General features: G+C 39.6%; 2 protein-coding genes across 3 annotated transcripts in view; one reads left to right on the forward strand and one right to left on the reverse strand.

The window, feature by feature from the left end:
• The window catches only part of P2RY14 (purinergic receptor P2Y14), a 39,842-nt gene extending 22,949 nt beyond the window's left edge, over positions 1 to 16,893 (forward strand). The window contains exons 1-3 of one of the 2 annotated variants that reach the window (XM_063132072.1): positions 5,954 to 6,041; positions 11,175 to 11,266; positions 15,711 to 16,893. In XM_063132072.1, the coding sequence (XP_062988142.1) occupies positions 15,731 to 16,729 (999 nt within the window). In that variant the 5' untranslated portion in view covers positions 5,954 to 6,041; positions 11,175 to 11,266; positions 15,711 to 15,730 and the 3' untranslated portion in view covers positions 16,730 to 16,893. Of the gene's footprint in view, positions 1 to 5,953; positions 6,042 to 11,174; positions 11,267 to 15,710 lie in introns of those variants that run through there. The other variant, XM_063132071.1, reaches the window with a different exon arrangement.
• MED12L (mediator complex subunit 12L) overlaps positions 1 to 22,449 on the reverse strand; it is a 212,547-nt gene that overhangs the window by 115,549 nt on the left and 74,549 nt on the right. The window lies entirely within an intron of this gene.

The raw sequence follows: 22,449 nt of genomic DNA on the forward strand, positions 1-22,449 counted from the left end.
AAGAAGAAGAAGAAGAAGAAGAAGAAGAGGAGGAGGAGGAGGAGGAGGAGGAGGAGGAGGAGGAGGAGGAGGAGGAGGAGGAGGAGGAGGAGGAGGAGCAGCTTTTTTTAGTTACCCATCAACAGCAACTGGATGGCAGACTGAGCGGCACACAGGTCACCTACTCAGTCTTCACACTATGGAGAGATGTCTTGTATTTTTATTTAAGTTATAGTCATCACTTCTAAATGTGCATCTATATATGTCAATTAGTATATGCAAAAGTTATGCAAGTTGGTATCTTCTTTTGTCCTCTTTTTGGGTGAAGCCTAAGGGGCAACCCTAGCTGTAAGTCATGTTGCTAATATGCTCCAAGTTCAGAGGCCATATGGGCCTGAATTACCATTTGCTAGCAAATATCTGTGAGCAATGACAATTACCATCATAGTCACCAGGAGGCATTTGGTTGGCCAATGAAACAGGATGCTAGTCTAAACAGGCCTTCGATTTGATCCAGCAGGACTCTTATGTTATTATGAGTTACTTTTTCCTCTTCACCCTAGATTAATGCTTATGGGAGGAATGGGAGCAGAGGATAGATTGATTTCCATGAAGGATTTTGGGTCAGGGGATCAATAATTGTCAGTAGAAGCCCAAAAGCTGGTAGTTATCCTGGAGTAATTAACTTGGAGGAATGTATTTCACTGGCGTGGAAGCAGTATGGGGGAAAGTATTTGTACTAACATCCAGTTTATACATTGAGTCAGCCCTCCATGTTCATGGGCAAAAATCTATGACACCAGTAGGACTATATATTAAATTTAATAGATCTAGATACTAAGAAAACATCACAGGATTTTGACTTATGAAAGAGCTGAACAGGAAATATGCCAAAGTCTTCCAGGGGTCAATATGACTGTTCAAAGAGCTGTCATGGAACTGTCTACATCCCAAAACATGAAACCACAGTTCTAACAGCTGTACTATGACACTGCCAGGCATCAGAGAAACAGAGACGTCTCACAGATTGTTTGTGTAGTCTGTGAAGGCTATCTTCTGTTATATTTTTCCTTAACAAATATGACTCTCTATTACAATTATGTACAAATGTTTACTCAGATCATTTTACTTCAAGCCTTTGTACGGACAAAGCGCTTGAGCAATTATTGCGGGCGGAAGTACTCACGGTAGTTTTCCATAACTTTATTGCCCATAAACTTAAGACAAATCAGGCTCTTAATTTTATTTCTTGCCATCTCCTAGTTCCCTAAAGTATTGTGTGAAGGGACCCAAATGAAAATTGTCCTTTGCATTCTTTGGCTATCTAAATAGAAAAATGAAAAGGGACTACCGTTTGTCTGTTCTCTCACAGCATTCAGCTAAATTGGAGGACCCAAAATTTTAGCATTATGAGAAAGGGAGAAGAATGTCTCCCTATCTGCTTTCTCCATATGATACATAATTCTATAAACCACAATCATGTTCCCTCTTACGCACCTTTTTTTCCTAAACTAAAAAGCCCCCCCCCAATGCTCCAGCTCTTTGATCATTTTGATTGCCATTTTCTGCATCTTTTCCAGCTCTTCAGTACCTGTGTACATATGATGAAGTGTGTTTATTCTATCTTATATACATTTACCACATATGAAGATTTGTAGTTTGCACAGAAGTAGCAACTGCACACACACACACACACATACACTCAGCTATTTAAAATACACCAGAAGTTGCAAGTTATCGCTAAATAGTCATGTTGTTAAACACTACATCTCTTATCAGTCTCCCTCCAACTTTCTTCAGTTCTTGGGATGACTGCAAGCATACTGGTAGATTACTATTAATGCAACACCAATGCACATAGCACTTTAAGAGGTCGGTTAGGGTTACATATGGGTTGGGGCACTTTAGTCCCATATTTCTTCCTCCTCCCTCCAGCATAATATCTAGCAATGCAAAAGATGTGATATGACATCCCACCCCACTTCATTGCTTGCCACCTGCCAGGATCAGGGAAGTTCTGAATATTGGCAATATCTCACAATGTAATTTTGGATTAGCAGAGATTCAAGGAATGCGTGGTAGAGAATGGCACACAAGGCTACAGCTTTTGGGGACAGCCATATAAGTCTTGTAATTTTGAGTTCCAGCCATACATAAATGAGGAGACAGTGCCTGCTCTGAGGCTAAATGTTGACAGCGTAGGGAGTCCACAGGCACAAAGCTGGGATGGTAGAGGTAAGAGTAACAAGGGTTGAATATAGACATGAGAGCAAATGCAGGTGAGCACATCAAAGCTTTGTTTCAGTTGTGGATAAGGAATAAAAGATTAAGCCAATGGCTTCTTGGAAAAGGGAAGTGGCACCACACCTTAAATTTGGTTGGCTGGTTTGTAATTTAGATTTATCAACCTGAAAGTACCAGCACTATGTATAAGGAGCAAAGTTTTCTTAATATCCTACAGAGCTTCCTGAACTATCAGCCATTCCACTGAACTATCACTATTTTTGTATACACTACAAAAAGCAGACAAATGTGTCACAGAATCATAAAAATCTGATAGCAATAACACAATAAAACCAATATAGATAACTAAATAGGATACACTAAAAACTATCTTCTGCTTTCCACAGTTTACTGGAGGCATATCAGGAAGTCCTCTGACACTACACTCTGACAGTGCACTCTCTGTTCTTTAACATTCAAACTTAGTTCAGACACATGAGATCTGCAACAAAACATTGCAGCGTAGAATGCTGCTGTTCAGGATTCTGACTGCCTCTGCCCCACAACAGTCTCTTAGCATTTCATGTTCACTCGTAGTCCTCATTGAGCTGTTTCAGAGTTTCCCCGCCCCCCCCCATCCTTTAAGGTTTTTTTCCCCCTAAAGGTTTTGTATACTTCTGCCAAGTTTGGGGTTCTCCCAAACCTGGTTATATCTCCCTCTTGTGCATCGATTTTGGCTACATAAGCAATAGCACCCACAGCCTGAGCATTGGGAAAAAAGGGAATAGTAATAGAAAACCACCACTGCCACTTCCTCACACTCTTCACATGGGTAACAAAGACACTCACTAGACCACGGAACTTCCCTTTTGTGAACTGAAGAAATTGCAACATGTGATTCTGCTAGTTCACAGAAGACAGCAGGTGATCTCGCATAAGTCGATTGCTCACGCAAAGGTTTTGCTAGCGTGAGACACGTGTTGTGGGAACAGGGGCTTTTTGACATATTTGGGACTCTCTCTCAGAAAAGGTTCAGCCACACGAAATGATTTCAATTTCCTAACTATTAGCCATTAACAATTTTTCCTAATCTCTATTTCCTTAATAAATATGACTCTCTATCTAAAAGTCAGTTTTATAATAAAATAAGTTATTTTTCTTTGTTTGTTTATTGTGCAGTGATTTCATTTTGTCCTAGTAATAAGTCAGAGGCAAACAGTTCTTCCCTGTGGCATTATTAGATCACTGCAGTACCCTAGCAAACTATGGGTGACAGCATAAAACAGGGGGTCATATGTTCTGGGAAACCCAAGTTCTTCCTGCACTGACCAAAATATCTCACAGCAGGTAAAAAAGTTTCCACTCAGAATTGACTAAGGCCTTTGCTAGACCAGGCTATATCCCAGGGTGATACCTGGGATCATCCCTGTGCATCCAGATGACACACAGGGGATCCCGGGCTCAGGCAGGGATCAACCCTCCCTGGCCCCGGGATATAGGCCTACCCGTTGGCCCCACTTTTTCCCATGGTCTCGGGCTGCGACCGTGAGCGTGTGGTCCATTTCTGTGGCTTTTCCCGGCTCCGCCAGGCACTGCACCCATCAGGTGGGGGGAGTGGGGAAATCAATGTTTCTTTTTAAAAAAACTCAGTTTGTCATTCGTGCGCTCCTGCGCAGCCGGCCCTTTAAAACTAAAAAAAATGGCAGGAACAACCACTCTCTTCTTGAGCTCATCGTGCTTTGCGTGTAAACGAGGGCGACACCCGCGATAATCGCATCGCGGGATCTCCCCTCCCCCGTTGCAGACTTACCGGTAGGTCTAGCAAAGGCCTAAGAGAAAAGGCTTCATTGAAGTGAAATCAAACCATTTCCACTGGTAGTTCTACTATCCTGTGAAGGTTCACAATCCTGTGCCAGCTGTGATCTCATTTGTGCTTCTTTTTTTAAAAAAAAAACACACACACTAGTTTACCTCTGGCTTCATACATAAGGAAAATACGCCAGAGAGTTGAATAGCATTTGATTTCTCTTGTTACACTCACTCAGTCATTCAAGGCAAGATCTTTCCTCCTCTGAGAGACATAGGAAAGGGAAAGGGATTGCACATATGCTCCCTTGCACCACTGCAAAAGCACCAGTCACTGCATTATATTCAGTGGAAGCTGCAGTGCAGCATTTATGCTGTGTAATGCAAACCCAAAGTTGGGTAAAGGGAAGGATTCAACACCACTCTGTCTACCATCCAAGGTTCAAGACCACCCCTTATACCACAAATGGCCAACTTGGGAGTTCCAGGGGGCATTTTTGTGCACAAAGGTCACACTCCACAGAATGCTGCGTGGTCCTCAGGGCTCCCCAAGGGAAAAGAAATGCTGGTTTACAGCCCAAGTGCAACAGCAAACTCCTCTATAGTGCTCAGAAAACATTTAAGGCATTAAATGAGCTTGCAATCAAGCTAAATATTAACATTTTAGCACTCTATATGGTTAAAAAAAAACAGCATTTATGTACTCACCCACCCACCGAAAATTTCACCACCAGCAAATTCAACAGTGCATCAAGGGTCAGTGAAGGCCATGCCAGGGAACAGCAGGGGCTGCATGACTGCAATTGCAGGTACTTACCAATACACAGAATCTGGTAGCCTTTAAAACTATTAAGTAGCAATTCAATATGCTTTCAGATTCATGCAAGACATATGCTTCCTGCTATTCCTGTACATTGCCTGCCCCTGCCTTATGCCTATGGGTAAAGCAGGGGTGAAAACACAGAGAGAACATAAATGATGATGCTTTCTGATTGGGAAGTGGGCATTCAGCACACACACACTGAAAAGGACTGCAACACTTTAATTTCTAGTGTAACTTGTATAATTTCTAGTGTGACTTGACCACATCAATCTGCAGCAACCCAGCCACCTTATAGAGAGAAGCCCTTCCCTGTAGAAAAATTCATGTGACGGGCAAAGTTGGAAAACTCCTTACTGCATGTATCTCCCCAATAGCATGGAGAATCCACAGACCAGCATTGCTGCCCCAAGAGAGATGCAGTACTAACATGAAAGATGACCCGTGCAATTACCAAATAAGTGACATTAAAGAGCTATCTAATGCTACATTCAATGACTAGATTCTCAAACATTTTACTATCAACAGAGTGGACATGAGTACTCTGTGTTTATTTTAAAACTCATCTGTGGTTAAAACATTAGTCAGTGTCAAAATCCAAAGTACTGGGCTAGTTAAAATGCATTGAGGGAGGCAATCAGGGAGGCATTTGACTACATAAAAAAAAGTCAAGGGAGAGAGATATTAAATTATTGTTATAGAAAAAAGTATTATAAAAATAAATGGATAGTATCTTCCAGAGAACTGGCATTACAAGGAAAATTAATGGATAGCATCTTACAGAAAACTCAAAGTAATTGCAGCTGAATTCCTGCGAACTGTGAATTCAACACACTTCCAGGAATACGCGGGAAAGCGAGGGGATCACAACAGCTATTATAGTAAATGGGGAACTTTTATGTTTTCAGCTTCAAAACATTTCCTCTTTTTTGGCAAAGCGTGCAAATATGTCACTCACAGGTTAAAACTGCCCCTTGTGGATGCATAAGAGAACTGGCCAGCTGCAGCATTTGACACTTAACCCATACTGGGCAACAGTAAGAGATACTACTACTAACAACAGATTTTTAAAGCCCAATTTTGGAACTAAAGTAGCAGTTCTGAGATTTTTAAACCAGGCAGTGTACAGGAATAGCAGGAAGCATATGTCCTGCACGAATCTTAAAGCATATTGGATTGCTACTTAATAGTTTTTAAGGCTACCAGATTCTGTGTATTGGTAAGTACCTGCAATTGCAGTATTCTAATATGTTTTCAGTTTGTTTGGGTTTCTTTTTGAAAGACACTTTCATGAGAAAATGCTTACTTCTGATGCAAGATTCTTTCTCAGTTTAAAATCAACAAAAGAAAACCAACAAACCTTTTATTAAATGTGCTACTTCCAATAGTGAATTTGTTTCTTCATATCCTCTGGTATTTCACAGATAAAAATAAGGACACTATTGCAAAGTTATAAAACCTTATTTTGACCACTAATAATCATTTAGTTTAAGTGTTAATGGCTCTTTTCTGTATTGCTGTATACTGCATTAAGTTTACCCAGCATTAGTCCATTCCTAAACTGATTTCTGAAATAGCTATAAATGATAGTATTATTTTAATTTATATCCCACTTCGGTTCATTTAAAAGTGTTCATTTGAAAAACTTCTTAGAATGTTTAATCTGAACTCTTACAGAATATCTGCCACTCAAACAAATTTAGCACAATTTGCTATGGATAAGAAGTTAGTTATTGGGGTGGAATTGGATGGGATACATTTCTTAAAAAGATATTCCCAAGATCTGCACAGAATGCAAAAATGAGGGACAAAAATTCACCAGGGGAAGGAACATGGGTCTGTCCTAGTACATAGAAACAGCTGAAGAATGTTTCAAAAGAAGGAAGTGTTTCAGTTGCATGAGCGTATATTTCATTGTGTGCAGTTTTATCAGAGGGATCATAAAGATTCTATTCTGTTCCTCCTCTTCTAATGAGCAGATAATAAGTTACAAGAATTGCTTAACATGTTTATTAAGCTGAAAAATAGGAAGGAAAACAAAAAGGACAAAAGAAGCCTTGGACAGGCATTTTTCTACACTGCAGTAGCATCCTTACAAGCAAGGATGGGAAACTAGTTTGAAACAAGAAATGTACTGGAAATGATTTTCCACTGGGTAAAATCCAACACAATTAACTTAAGTCCAATTCATTTCAATGAGTCTACTCCAAATAGGACTTAGATTGGATTTTTCCCATTGTATTTTCAAACTAATTACCCAAAGGCCAGGGGCTTTAGGATTAGAAATGTACTTCTGTAAGTCAAAAGACTGGATTCTCAACTTCTGGTAAGAACCTAGCAATGCCTACAGAAGAGAAACTGAGGGCTCTATGCATTCTGACAGTTGCCTCTTAGCAAAACAGCTGCTGCTTTGTAGTTATTTAACCCTGTGCTTGCTTTTAGGAAGGGGTCAAAAAGATCCTGCTTTGTTAATCCTCTGATTCATGGATCCTCAACACTATGCCTGCAGGTGCCATTGCACCCACAGGCACCTCCAATGGTGCTTGCAAATGGGTCCCCAAGGTAGTGCCCATGGGCCCTGAAAATTCATTTTACTTATCTTAATTTATATGGAATGCATACAACCTTCTAGCAATTATACATGAGATTCAACAAAAGTGGACTACATATCCAAATATGTATCTATTTGAAGGTAGACATATGCCACCCATTCAAATATTTATAGTGTTGTACGGTCCTCAATCCATTGCATTATAGGAGGCAAGTGTTTATCCTTCCAATATTGTAGTATCACTCCTTTAGCTGTCAAAAGGATGCAGAGAGTCCATTTATGCAGACCATTTTTTTAAATGTCCATGAAGCAGGTAAATAATTTTAAAGAGCATGTACATCAGTGATTATTAAAGATTGTTCCAGTAAAAAAAACTATCTGCGAAATAACCTGCTTCTAAAAAGAAGCAACTACTGGACATTGCCAAAACGTATGTTTAAAAGAAGCATTCGCTGCATTGCACCCCCTGCAATTAGCTGAATTAGACAATCCCTCATTGAAGAGGCATTGTGATGTCTAACAGACACGAAATAAAGGTTTTTGCTGAAGACACAGCCTAAGATCCATACACACAACAGGTAGGCGCTGATTATGCATTTTGTGGTGGTGCCCATGACAGTTTCTCAAATTCCCAAATGTGTTGATGGGTCCAAAAACCATAGACCCCTGTAAGGAACTGCAGGTATGCACACCACACAACTGCTGGCAAAGATTTCTCCACATTCATCTGTGGGATGGATGATGGCTAGTGCTGTGTTAGGAAGGCAGCAAGTCGTGCACGTTTAGAAGGCAGGACCCAAGTTCAAAGAATTTGAGAAACACTGATGTACCCCATCATACTTGGGCTGAGGATTCTGTACCCCTTTCAGTATGCTCCTAAACAGGTTCTATTCAGATGTCAGTGCCACTGAATTCAGCAGGACTTATTTCCTACTATGGTTATTTAGTAATAAAACAGCCTTGTAAGGAAGAAAACATAGGTCAAATTTGTTATTGCTTTTGAAGAAAAAAATAACAGTTTTGTAGAGTCCCAGTATTTGACACACAGTTGATGCTGCTTCCTGATTTAGTTATATTAAACAAAGGGAGGAAAACTGTCTAACACAATGCCTCATTCAATCCCTCCAAGCCACCCAATGTCATGTTTAAGAAGAACCTTTAAGATGCCTCAAGGAACAGAAAACAGCTGCCATACAGCACTATGTTTCATTGGTGCCCATAAACAAAAAAGAAATCTAAGCTCATGTGTTTATTTCCAAGATCTCTTTAGCTTTCTGATCTCCGGAGCTAGGATACACTGTGTAAATATATTACATTTTCTCCTAACTATTCTTTTATTCTCTCTTAAGCCATGTTATTGGACACTCAAGAGGCACTCTTCAAAGTTTCATACTTTATAAAATGAACATTCCAGATCAAACTCCCAATGCATTGAGATATATTCCTCTGCAATGAAGTTAAAGGATTTAAAGGTGGTACAGGATTGTGTTTTCTGTGTGTCTTTTTTTTAACACTGGCAATCACATGATTTGTAAGCTATGGTGACTTTCAAGAAGTGAGAATAGACTTCTAAAAACAAAGCAAAATTTCACCACTGGGTAGTACAACAGTACAGCGAAACTAGTACAGCAAAAATTTAAATTGTGTAGGGAGGGGCTGCAGCTCAGTAGAAAGAGCACATGTTTTTCATGCATAAGGTCCCAAGTTTGATCTCCAGGCAGGACTAGAAAAGATTTCTGCTTGAAACCTTATAGAGCTGCTACCAGTTGGCGTTGACAGTACTGGGCTAGATGGACCAATGGGCTGACTTCACATCAAGCCGCTCCCTATGTTCCTATGAAAGTTGAGTTATTTCCAAAGTGATCACAATGCTACACACACACACACACACACACACCAAATCAGTACAGCACAGTGACATGATCTTGAATATTGGGGGAAATACAAATCTGTTATCAGAATCTGTCATGTGAAGATACACATCAGTAAAACTGCCTAACAAAGCTACTTTTTAAAAAGCTTCCTACTGTTACGCAACACACAGACAGGGGATGGGAGCTGAAGACTCAAACGTAACAGTACATTTGAAATGGGAAAATGGAGAACGTTCCGGTAAAATTTTGGCACGCCATCTTAAACATCAAAAGCATCCAAATGTCATCTCTGCCATTAAAGTTGAGAATAATATGATGAATACTTCTCCCACAGATATAAATTCACAATTTTTATGATTTTATATGGAGTTGTACAATAGCAAGATATTGGAGTAGGACATGAATACTTTTTTTGCTCAGATCGAGCTCCCATGCTTATCCCAACATCTTATGGCTCCTATAAGACTCAAAGAGATTACAAAAAACATTTATGGGTATGAAGACTGGGAAATCCCCAGGTCCGGATGGGTTCCCAATTGAGTGGTATAAAACCTTTTCTATTTTTCTAGCTCCAAAGCTTTTTCCACTTTACAAATATATATTTGATGCAAGTTCCCTTTCTTCATCACTAAATGTTGCTTATATTACAATCATCCCTAAGCCTGGCAAGGACCACACTAATTGTCCTAACTTGCTAATAAATGTTGATATTAGTATATTAAACAACAGAAAGTGGTGCTAACCAGCATACAAACTGCAATACTGAATGATAAACAGAAATGGGGTAATAGTACCACGTTATATCATAATAGTACCACAATATATTTACAATATAACATAAGATTGTTAACAATATCAGGCATGTGATATTTAGTGCTCTGACCACGCAAATGAAGTTTATAATTGCGAGATGCTTGATAAACAATGAAACATAAAGTTGTTCACAGTTAAACAAAAATAGTTTATAGTTGCAAGACGCTTGGTAGAAAACTTGTTTTACTTGATTAAACAAATGTTATTTATAGTTGCAAAATACTTAGTAGGAAACTTGTTTAGTTTATAGTTGCAAGACGCTTGATAAGAAACTTGATTTAAAAAAAAGTTGTTTTCCGTTGCGAGATGCTTAGTAAGAAATTTGTTTAACAGGCTGCCGGCTTAATAAACCCGTTTCGCTTTAAGCTTCTTCAGACACCGTCATAGTGGTTTTGGCACGGGGAGAGATTAAAGAGTTTTTTCCTCAAATTGACAACATTTATTATCATCCACAGTAGGTATTCACTCTTGATTATCAACCAAAGCACGCCAAGAGTGAATCCCTACTATGGAAGATAATAAATTTTGTTCCATCATATATTTTCTATATCCCAATTCACACAAAAAGAAAAAGTAGCTGGATTAGCCATAAAAAAATCTTCAAAAATCCATATTAGGGTAATATATCTTTATTATACCAACTCAAATCCCCTCCCCATACCACATGCAAACTTTTGAGATCACTAGATCTCTTCATCAGGCAAGATGTTACAAAAAGCAGGTGGAGGACAGAGGAGAGGAAAACGCAGACTTCATGACTTCATGAAGTCTGACTTTCCTTTTCAGCTGTCCCTCCCCACCCTTCCTCCATGCCAAAATGGATCATGAACTGTATCCTAAAGTGTACTAACATTCATAGTTATATCAGATAACTGTATCTGCATCATAGCTGTTGTGAACCACCTAGGGAGTTTCAGCTATTGGGTGATATAAAATGTATTATTATTATTATTGTTTACATTTATATACCGCCGAAGCTCTCTGGGTGGTTTACAAAAGTTAAAAACAGTTAATAAATCAATAAGAGAGGAAAGATTAACGTTATATTAATGAGGTTAACATTCCAGATGTTATCTTACAGCTAAGCATTTTTCCTCTTTTCATACAGACATACCCATGTTTCTTACAATGGAAAGCCTCTTCAGAACATCAGTGGCCAAATGAATAGCCAAAACAACATGCAAAATCAAGGTTAATAAGGTAAATTAAAAGGCAAACTAACCCAATTTCACCCCAATGCCTAGCTACAGCATACATTCCAGTTCTCTTCCACATTCTTCCCCTTTTTAAGTGAAAGTGTAATGCTTCTAGAAGAGAACCCATTCAATTGACATAGCCAGTTTTAGATATGTTTAAGGTGTGGGCGGGACTTTGTATTGGCAGTTCTTTTTCAATAGAGAATTTGCAATTAACAACATGTGAACCAAGCAGACATTATTGATGATCCTAGAACCATCTTTGTCACTTGAGGCTCAGGTGGCCTCGGTGGCACGGAGTGCTTTCTACCAACCTTGGTTGGTGGCCCAGCTACGCCCCTGTCTGGACAGGGATAACCTAGCTTCAGTTGTCCATACATTGGTAACTTCCAAATTAGATTACTGCAATGCCCTCTACATGGGGCAGCCTTTGAAGATGGTCCGGAAGCTGCAGCTTGTGCAAAATGCGGCAGCCAGATTGATAGCTGGAACAGGGAGGTTTGAGCATATAACACCGATTCTGGCCCGCTTGCATTGGCTGCCTATATGTTTCCGAGCCCAATTCAAGGTGCTGGTCTTAACCTATAAAGCCCTACATGGCTTGGGACCATAATACCTGATGGAACGCCTCTCCCGACATGAACCTACCCGTACACTGCGCTCAACATCTAAGGTCCTCCTCCGAGTGCCTACTCCGAGGGAAGCTCGGAGGATGGCAACAAGGGAGAGGGCCTTCTCAGTGGTTGCCCCCCGACTGTGGAATGATCTTCCCGATGAGGCTCGCCTGGCGCCAACGTTGTTATCTTTTCGGCGTCAGGTCAAGACTTTTCTCTTCTCCCAGGCATTTTAACAGCATTTAACAACGTTAAGTTTGTTTTTAATGGACCCCAGAATTGTTGTTTTTAAATGGATACTGTTGTTTTTATACTGTTTTTATGTTTTTTAAATTTTTGTGTACTTTTAATGTTTATTATTTTTAATTGTTGTAAACCGCCCAGAGAGCTTCGGCTGTGGGGCGGTATATAAATGTAATTAAATAAATAAATAAATAAATAAATTTGTCTTCAAAAACATTTACCATAAGATGTATTTCAATGACTTTTGCATAACTTTTGTGAGCTCTACCGTCCAACATATTTGACAATATTGTTCTAGGACAATGAGACATTAGGACATTTTTCTAGAATAGGGTAGCACAGACCTGTTTTTCCCCCAGTTATCCTTGAATATTCCAAAATACACTAGGACTAGAACTGTTTCATAGTCCTTGCAGAAGACCATGTGCTCTCATAAACATTGTAGCACAATAATTCACAACAAGAATCAGTTTTGAGAGTTTGAAGACAAAGGGCATCTCTCTCTAAATTCTCATCTAGAAAGCCTGAAAATATTATTTCAATAACTACTTTAACCTAGTATGAATCCACACATTTCTCAATCAATGTAGGGGCCACTGAAAAACCTTTCTGCGTGGCACTGTTTAGAATGGCCTTACTGTATGAATTAGCCCAAATACATGAAATCCCTCTCTTGGACAGCTATTATCAGGGACACAAGGCAGTGGAGTTTAGACATGCCATGAAATTGAATACCAGTTTAATAAACCCAGTCCAAACATTCTGTTCCACTGCATTGACACTGCCATGCTGAAGCCTTTTATCCTTTTTCTTTTTTTTAATTTGGCACAATCTCCATATAGAACAACATGTGAATCAGTCTAATGTACTAATAGCAGACAAATCCCATAAGACTATCTGGCAATTATAGTAATACTAAATGAAAAAGCAACATTGTCATAAACAGTATTCTTTGCCAGGTCTCTCTCTCTCTCTCTTTCTCTCTCTGCTTCACAAAAGATCCATATTTTCAGCAGTACTCAGACTTTGCCAAAAACAAAACACACATACATGTGTGCACAAGCACCTGTATTTACAAGATTTTGCACAAGCACTTACTTGTGCTTTTGCTATTCCTACTTCAGAAGGACAAAAAATTGTAGCAGTAGAAACTACCACTAGAGTTGAAAGGACAGAGGGGGGAAAGTTACATCTACAGGAATTAGCAATGGGGTATTTATAGTGACAGCAACTCAAGCAAGATTCAACATGGGCACCTCCAAGTGAAAATACCCAGTTCCTCCTACTGAGATGGGGGAGGGGAGGAGGGGAATCAGATGCATTTAAAAAAAGTACTGGAGCATATGAATGGTTTAGTATTTTTCTCCCTCAATTTATATATTCTTCTAGCAGGGGTGACAAACACCTACATACAATATGCTATCAAATACACAATGTGTGTTTTTAGAATTCCTAACACATTCTTACCTTCTTTTGTAAGAACTAATGGATGTTTGTACCCACTAAAGTGAATGTCCATAATTGGGGGAATGCTGACCATTCAAGATACATTAAAGGTGCAATCCTATGTATGTTTAGATGGGGGGGGGGAAGAGTCTTACAGCTTGTAGGACCTTTTTTCCATCTAAGCATGCATAAGATTTCACCCTTAATGAAAGTCAATATTTATTTGGGGGGAAAAGTCTTGTTGGCACCCTAAATAACTAGAGTCCATTTTAATGGATGAATGAAGTGTTCTCAGTTGGCAGATACACGTTTGTCTACACATACCCAGGTATAGAGGGAAAATGGGATCAAACAGCAATCAAATGCAAAAGGCCTTATGACAATACTGGACATTCATTGGGCACTTGTCATTCCTTATACACAATTGTTTACAGGTCTTTCAGACAATATCGTTACCCTCCACTTCTATGCCTAACGAGCACTTTCTGCAAGTTTTTTTTAGAGCAGGGAAAATATGGCATTTAATTGTGAAAGCAAAGAAACTGCTTTTCCCCTTGTGCATTTGCACTATTCCACTATACCATAGTGCCACATAGAGGTTATGTAGCAGAAAAGCAGGAAAGGGAATGCTTTTGTGTAGTTCTCAGATGCCAATCATGTGACAAAACTGAAAGTAGATACAGAGGATTAACAGTCGATTAACAGCATCGTGTAGAAAAGTTCACTATGTAAAGCATAGAGTAAGCAAAGGGACAATTCACAATAGTAATTTGCCATTCATTAATGCAGCATGACATGTTGGCTGGGGAAGATGGGAGTTGTAGTCCAACACTTCTGGAAGGCTTTAAGTGGAAGAAGGATGCAGTATGCCCCTACTTCTCAAACATGCACCAATAAATACATACATGACAACTCCTAAATGACACTGTCAGGTTTACTAGTGTGCCCCAAAGTTCTTCAGCACTTCCAATCCATCTGGGAATATCAACATTCACATGCAGCTAATTCACTGTAACATTCATGTATACATATAGAATGAATGTAAGTTGATGATTGATGAAAAATGAGCACATATCTTGTCAAGCTGCCTTATATACACAAGCAGTGAGGTTTTTTTAATTGAGGAGGATCCTAGAATGGAAGCATTTATTTATTTTGAATATTCATAGCCCACCCTTCCTCAATGAGGCTAGACAGCTTAAGATAGGGATGGGTGAACAAGCGATGCTTGAGATCACTAAGATCCTTCGAACATTGTCCCACTACTCATCTCGTACCTGATTTCCATTTGCAATTGCTGTTTGCTCTGCGCGAACGGGAAATTTGTGCAAATCGAGCAGCAATTGAACAGGAGGTTTGTGCAAATCTCCCCAAATTTGCACAAATCTCCCCAAAGTTTCAGAGCATGCCTAATTTGCATAAATTTCCTCCATAGATGAAGGCAGGGCTAATTCAGATCTGAGGAAATCTGTGCAAATTATGGAACTTGTGCAAATCAAACTAGGAATCAGCACCAAGCATGTCTTTGACAATCTGCAAATATTTTCAGCACAGATGCTTGTGCTCAAACTCGGGCATGTGCGCACGTTTTGCAAGCAAAAATGAAATTCTCATACAAATTCTAACTTGCAGAAAGGCACAAGACTGCCTCACTAGAGAAAAATTGAAAGTTACATAGGCTGCTCTTGCAAAAAGTATTCACTATGACCCTGTTCAGATGTCACACTAAGCCATGATTAGGCTGCTAACTCTTTTGCAGGAAATAGTTAGTGAGCGTGTTTAAACTGTGCTTATGTAGCCACAATGGTTGGGAATGGTTCACACAACAGGCTAAGGCATAATGTTTAGATCAAAATGCTTAACCACCGTGGTTTAGCATGTCGTCTGAACAGTGTCTACAAGTGTATTTGATTTTGTAGTGATGTCCCAAGATAGCAGTATCTTGGCCTTTATATCTGTACTGCTGCAATCTTCCCCAACTTGGTGCCCGTCCAAAATGCTGGACTATACCAGGAGGACACTAGGACACTAGGTTGGAGGACACTAGGTTGGAGACGGCTGGCTATTAGCAAGTTATCCTAATATCTCACACAAGAAATCAACATGGGGGATTCTTCTTACACTCAACTTTTTCTTTCTCTGTAGGAACTGAAAGTGTACTAGAAATGCAGAATTCAAGCAACACTTCAGAAAACAACTGCACTTACAGCAAAATAATAAAAAAGCAAGCCATCCCATTGGCATATGGGATCATCTGTATAGGAGGAATCCTGTTAAATGGGGTTGCAGCCTGGGTTTTCCTGCACATTCCTAACAAGACAAGCTTTATTGTCTATCTCAAGAACATAGTCGTAGCTGACCTCATCATGAGCTTAACTTTCCCGTTTAAAATTTTTGCCGATTCAGAAATTGGACCTTGGGAGCTCAATGTTGTTGTCTGCCGTTTCTCTGCTGTTATTTTTTACCTAAATATGTATATTAGCATAACATTGTTTGGACTCATAGGCTTTGACAGATGCTACAAAGTGGTGAAGCCTCAGTTCATTGCCTCTGCTCACAGTGTTCGTTATAGCAAAATCATCTGCATAGTCGTGTGGGCACTAAATATGCTTATATCACTTCCCAATAGTATTTTAACAAATAAAATTCCTACCAAAGAAAGTTCAAAGAAATGTATGGACCTCAAAAACAAACTTGGAACCCAGTGGCACACAGCTTCGAACTATGTGTGCCTAGGAATTTTTTGGATTGTGTTTCTTCTCCTAATAGTCTTTTACAGCTCTATAGCAAAGAAGATATATAGTTCCCATCGGAAGTTCAAGAAAAACTCCAAGAGAAATACCAATCGAAATATTTTCACCATCATGTTTGTATTTATAATTTGTTTTGTTCCATACCACATCAGCAGAATTCCATATACAATAAGTCAAACTTCACCACATGACAACTGCAAGAAACAAAACATTCTATTTTACGTAAAGGAAATTACTCTACTGTTGTCGGCTGCAAATGTTTGCCTTGATCCTATTATTTATTTCTTCCTTTGCCAACCTTTCAAGGAACGGTTGTACCAAAAATTGCACCTCAAAATGAAGACATCTGAGGAATTTGAAAACTCTAGATCGAGGAAGTCAAATGCAATCTGTGAAATGGTTATTTCATAAATTCTTAAAGGAAGCTATTCACAATATGCTGAGGAGGCTGGGAGATGGTTAGATCAAGGAACCACCTTAAGACAACCCAGATAAATATTTTTGTACATTGAGGCAAAAAAAAAATCAAGGGCAGCTACCTACCTCTGACTCCACTGGGCCCTGCCTCTGCTGCCACCCCATACATGCACTCCATTGCAAGATATCCACCAATTATTCTCTTCCCACTATCTATCCTCCTGAACAGAGCAATAGCTCAGAGCTTATGCCAAAAAAATGGGACTAGCAATAGCATTTTTGCCAGCACAGTGCTGTGCATGCATTCACAGCACAGTACTATGGTGGCTGCCCATGAGACTTTTTCTTCTGTCCCTACTACATCTGTCTGAACCCCACTTCCACTGTCTTCAGGGACAGTACCAAGCACACTCAACCAGCGGATGAGCTGACCCTGTTCTCTTCAAGACTCTTAAAGGGTCTTGGGAAGTTCACAGCAAGATTGTGGAAACATGTCTTTCCATTTCACCACTCGTCTTTTGAAATAAACTTTGCTTTACTCCTTCCTCAAAAACTCCTGCCTCCTTTCTACCTGATTCCTCCCCAGATCCTAGTTCTTTTTCTCAGGAGAATGCAAGTTTTCTACTGTGAACAATCACTGCTATAATGAGCCTTATAGTCAAGATATTAGCTGAGTGGCTTATTCATTGATTGGGATCCAAAGAGCTTGTGCACGTCCACTAGTATTCCCCTCCCTTTAAAACAGTAGGCTGCATCTCCAACTACTTTTGAAACTGTCACCCATTTAAAAAATGGGCTTCCTACATGGCAGTGGGAGACTGTTCAAGAAACAAAAGACCAAACCCGCTTGAATATGTATGTGCAACAAATTGCACAGTTCCCGGGATCTTATTCAATGTCTGCAATGTAGATCAGTTGCGCTGCTAACAAAGCATTGGAAATCTTTGTCCACATGTGTTGTGTTATAATGTAGCATCTGTTTGACCCACAGATACAAGGACATGAGTTGGTTTCTAACTTGCTTTTAAGTGAACTGAATATTTTGCTTGATTACTCGGAATTTTGTTAATATATGTATTCAAAACTCATACAGACGTGAGCTACCTGTGCTTGAATTTGTATCAAAATAAAATAAACATTTATTTTTCAGCAAAGGCCATTTTTAAAAATAATAATAATAATTTTAAAAATATGACTGGAAAGCATCACTAATCAGAGCAGTTACAAGTGTACTATTGAGTTTTTCCAGTAGAAAATCTTTCCGCTCCGCCTCATCATTTCATCATCTGGAAACAAAGTACCTTCACGTAAACCAGCACACTTAGAACTTTACCTCAAAACTAAAATCAGATACTTCAAGTTAAATAGAAAGAAAAAAACCTCATAGGAATGGGTTCTGGGTGTACTGTGGGAATACAGATCCAGCTATCTGCTTTCCCTCACAAGTGAAATTTTGGTAGTGGTGATATTTTTTCCATGGAATGAGGCCAATAGGAGGTACATAGACTGATTAGTGCTTCTGTAAATATAGGCTCCAACACCGTTCCTCAAGCCCTCCAGAAATATTGGGACTACAACTCCCATAATCCACAGTTAGCATACCCAATGATCACAATGTCTGAGGATGATGGGAGATATAGTCTGACATATCTAGAGTGCACTAGGTTGGAGTCAGCTGGACAATAATAGGGTTGTAGCTCAATTCTCACTCAGCACAGCAAAATTACCAGAGTTCCAAAATAGGGAACTAATGAGAGAACTTGCATAATAAGCATCAAAGAAAGACCCACAGTGACCAGCAGCTCATAATGGGCGGAAGATTAAAAGATTCAGTATGAAGCTGAAGTAGCTATCTGGAAAGGGCAGGTCTGGTGCTCAAGGTTAGGTGGGCCACGAGAACAGCCCTCCATTACAATGTGCCATTTTGAGATCTCAACAATACGCCACTGGAAACTGTGTGGTTTCCATGCACCTTGATTTGGAATTAGACTGGTCTCTTTCGCAGCAGCCCCTAGATTTGATGGAAGCCAATTAAGATCATCAGGGAGGCAGAGATCCAGCTCCCTCTAGTGGTATAGTCAGCACTGTTGGAAGCATTCAAGTTTTTATTGTTTTTCAGTCTTTGCATTGTTCGTAGTGGCAGCTGTTTTCCTTCCATTTTCAATTCTTGCATTATTTCTAGTGGCAGCACGTGCATCCTTTTCTTTTTTTTTAAAGAGTGCTAGAAATCTCACCAATTCTGTCCACCCACTCTCAACACTCCGTCTTTCATCTTGACCGACCCAAAGTTCCTCAAACCTATTTCACCACCGCCCATGGAAGCTCCTTCTACCAACCATGATAGCTAAATTGAACCTCCATATTCAGAGGGAGTATATCTCTGAATACCAGGTATTAGCAACAAAGGGGGGGTACTGTTGCTTCATGCCCTGTCTGTAAGCTTCCCAGGGGCATGTGGGTGGCCACAGTTAGAAACAATGCCAGACTAGACATCTACAAACTACTTACCCAAAGCTGCAAAATGAGCACAAGACAATGGTGAGGTTTGGTCCTAAACATCATCAATCCCAGTTTATTCATGGGTGGATAAAGTGTCTCCCAAGTCCTTCTAACCACTAGACCATACAACTACTCTCCTTTGAACCAAAGTTTGTTGCAATGCCATTGTATGCCATGCTCTGAATTGTTTCTCTCCCCTCCCAGCCTCTCATGGCAGCAGAAGCACCCATTAAGAGTGGCAGAAACAAATTAAAATGGAATACCTTTTCCCCCTCTTTGCATAATTGGCTTAAGAAATTCACCAACACATGGGATAACTCAGGGTCAAAACAAACATTTCCTTAAACCCATATCGAGCAGCTACACTTTTTTTTTTTACTCTAGAGTTGGCACAGGGGTGTTGATCTGGATCAGGTCCCCTGAACTACTCAAGAGTAAAAATTAAAGCAGATGTAGCTGCAAGATACAGATTTAAAGTATTGCCTGCGCTGGTCCTCAGAAGCTTTAAAACTAATTAGACATATGCATGGAGAACAGGCCTTAAGGTCAGGCGTTAGCCATAATACCTCAATGAAACCTTCATGTTAAGAGGCAGCTTACCTCTGAATATCACATGCTTCAAACAAAACATTACCTCCTTTGCTCTGTGCTTTTGAATTTCCAGCAGTATCTGTCTGGCCACTGGTACAAACAAAACTATTGAACCCTTCTTCGAAGTCAGCAGGCATTTATATTCTCATTCAACAAGCAAACTGAAGCACAACACTTTGGTGTACTGAAAATGTTTAGCCTTTACATATTCATTTCCTATCCAGATTCCCTCCAACTAATTTCATCTTCGAAAAATTAAATTCACAATAAAGATTCCCAGCATCACCTCTTCTCAAAAATTCATTCTCCCAAATTCCTTTTCTCCCCCACCACCAATGCTGTTTTATTGGGGGGGGGGGGAAATACAGAGAAAAATGGCCTTACAAGTTGCTGCAGCAACTTGGCTTTTCCACCCTATCATGAGGGGGGGAAATAAGTGTAATTCCACAACACACTCTTTGAACTTTTTTTTTTTTTTGCAGTTCAATAAGAGCTAGCATTTACTTACACACACCCATACACACAAACACACCTCTTCAGTCAATTTCTGGTTTCATATACGTCATCTGGCAAATTTTGAAAGCCACAAGAAATTCTCTCTTTTACAAGCTACCAACTAAATAAAGAGCAACAAAGTCAGAAGAAGAGTTATGCAAATGAAGAAATAGCAGCATGTCACCGGGTAAAAAGCTCACCTGACAGCATTCAACAGAATATTTAAGTGAAATCTTTGATGGTTTTAACTACAGCAGCTAATAAAGAAGGTATGTTATCTTTTTACTTTATTTTTACCATGGCCATTATGATTCTTTGTGCAAATACAAAATACAGGCTGTGTAGGTAGTGAGTATTTATAACCAAGACAATACTACTCCCTTAATGAAAGTATGCCAATCACTGTGAAAAAATACTATGGCTTTAGTTCTTCTGTGCACAGAGCTGATAAATCAAGTATTTCCTGTTTTAGGGCCAAAGTGCAATTCCCTCTAGAACTGCCTTAAATTGATTTTTTCTCTCAAAAGGAAGAATACGGTATTCCAACAATTGTTAATGGAGGTTTATAGCCCCACTTTCCAAAGTCAGCCCCAAAGATGATGGGGGGGGGAGTATTTTCTCCAATTAATAAGGTTTCTTCCTTGTTATGGGTCAAACATTTATTCTTTATTTAAATTATAAACGGTGTCCAAAGAAGATTCTAAAGTGATATATATAAAGATTAAACATTTGATACAATAAAAAAAATCAAATCTAAATCTAAACAGGAGTACAGTAAAAGTGAGAGGCTAAGAATGATTTGATTCACTTAACAATACAACTTTAAATGTGAGATGTTTCAAGGTGTTTCAACTATTGGGGTGCTTCCAGAGGAATTTTTTTATTATGAACATAAGAAGAGCCCTTCTGGATCCGATCAAGGGTCCATCTAGTCCAGCACTCTGTTCACACCGTGGCCAACCAGCTGTCAACCAGGGAACCACAAGCAGAACACGGTGCAACAGCACCCTCCCATCCATGTTCCCCAGCAACTTGTGCATATTATTTCCTTTTTTAAAGCAAGCTGTAGGATTCACAAAAGTATTTAAAAATATTTTTTTAAATACTTTAAAAGCCTGGGAGAATAGCAGTGTTTTGGCCTGCCTAAAGGATTAGAAGGTACACTTCCTTGGGGAGGGAGTTCCAGAGATGGGGCGCCACAGTCAAAAACATCCTTACTCTAAAGACATCCATACCCCATGTGTCTCACCCTGATGGGGGCAGTGAGGGGGTTCAGATTTCCTTACTACAGAAAATCCATTAAGGAAATAAATTTATTTTGATTGGTACCACTAGGAACAATCCATCTGAAAGCACCCTCAGAGTTAGTAATTGCTGAGGATAAATGTAATGTTACAACATAAGGCCAGTTTTATTCAATCTTTCTACCACTGTACTCAGGTTACATCCTTTAGATTAAAATTTAACAGAAGGATCTACCTTTGTAAGCCACTAGACGAAACATACAAGAGATAACGAAGGTCAGCAGACAGCATACTTCCACATGGTTCGGATGTAATGCAAATGCTGTCATATCTTTAACTGGTTTTCGACATAAATCAGACCCATTTTGTATTCATTTTATAGTGCAGCACCACAACTCCCTTGGTCCTACTGGAGTTAGCTTCCAAACTTGTCAGATTACAAGCTGATTGCATTCATTGAAACATATCTTAAGAAATGCCACACCACTATCATATAGCACCAGCCCAAGACTCTAATGTTCAGCTTCACTCAGCATGAAAAATATTTGTCCTAGTCATCTTTGTTAATGGCTACTGACATGAACACGTAATTAATTTTGAGTTTTGTACAACTCTTCTCATCGGAGTTGTGCAAGGTGAGAAGATACAAGTACAACATCTAGACCACAGGCGGACAACATGTGGCCTTCTAGAGGCTACTCTACTGCAAATGTCTTCAGGTCTAGGCAGCATGACAAGTAGGGAGGGATGATAGGAGTTGCAGGCCAACAACTGGGGGACCACAAGTTGCCCAACCTTGATCTGGACCTTTTTGTCCACAAAGCTCCTTAGCAGCCATTAGAGAGAGAGAGAGAGAGAGGTGGGGTGGGTGGAAGTCTGCAGAGT

The sequence above is a fragment of the Elgaria multicarinata genome, chromosome 8 (assembly GCF_023053635.1).
Source record: "Elgaria multicarinata webbii isolate HBS135686 ecotype San Diego chromosome 8, rElgMul1.1.pri, whole genome shotgun sequence".
NCBI classification, from domain to species: Eukaryota; Metazoa; Chordata; class Lepidosauria; order Squamata; family Anguidae; genus Elgaria; species Elgaria multicarinata.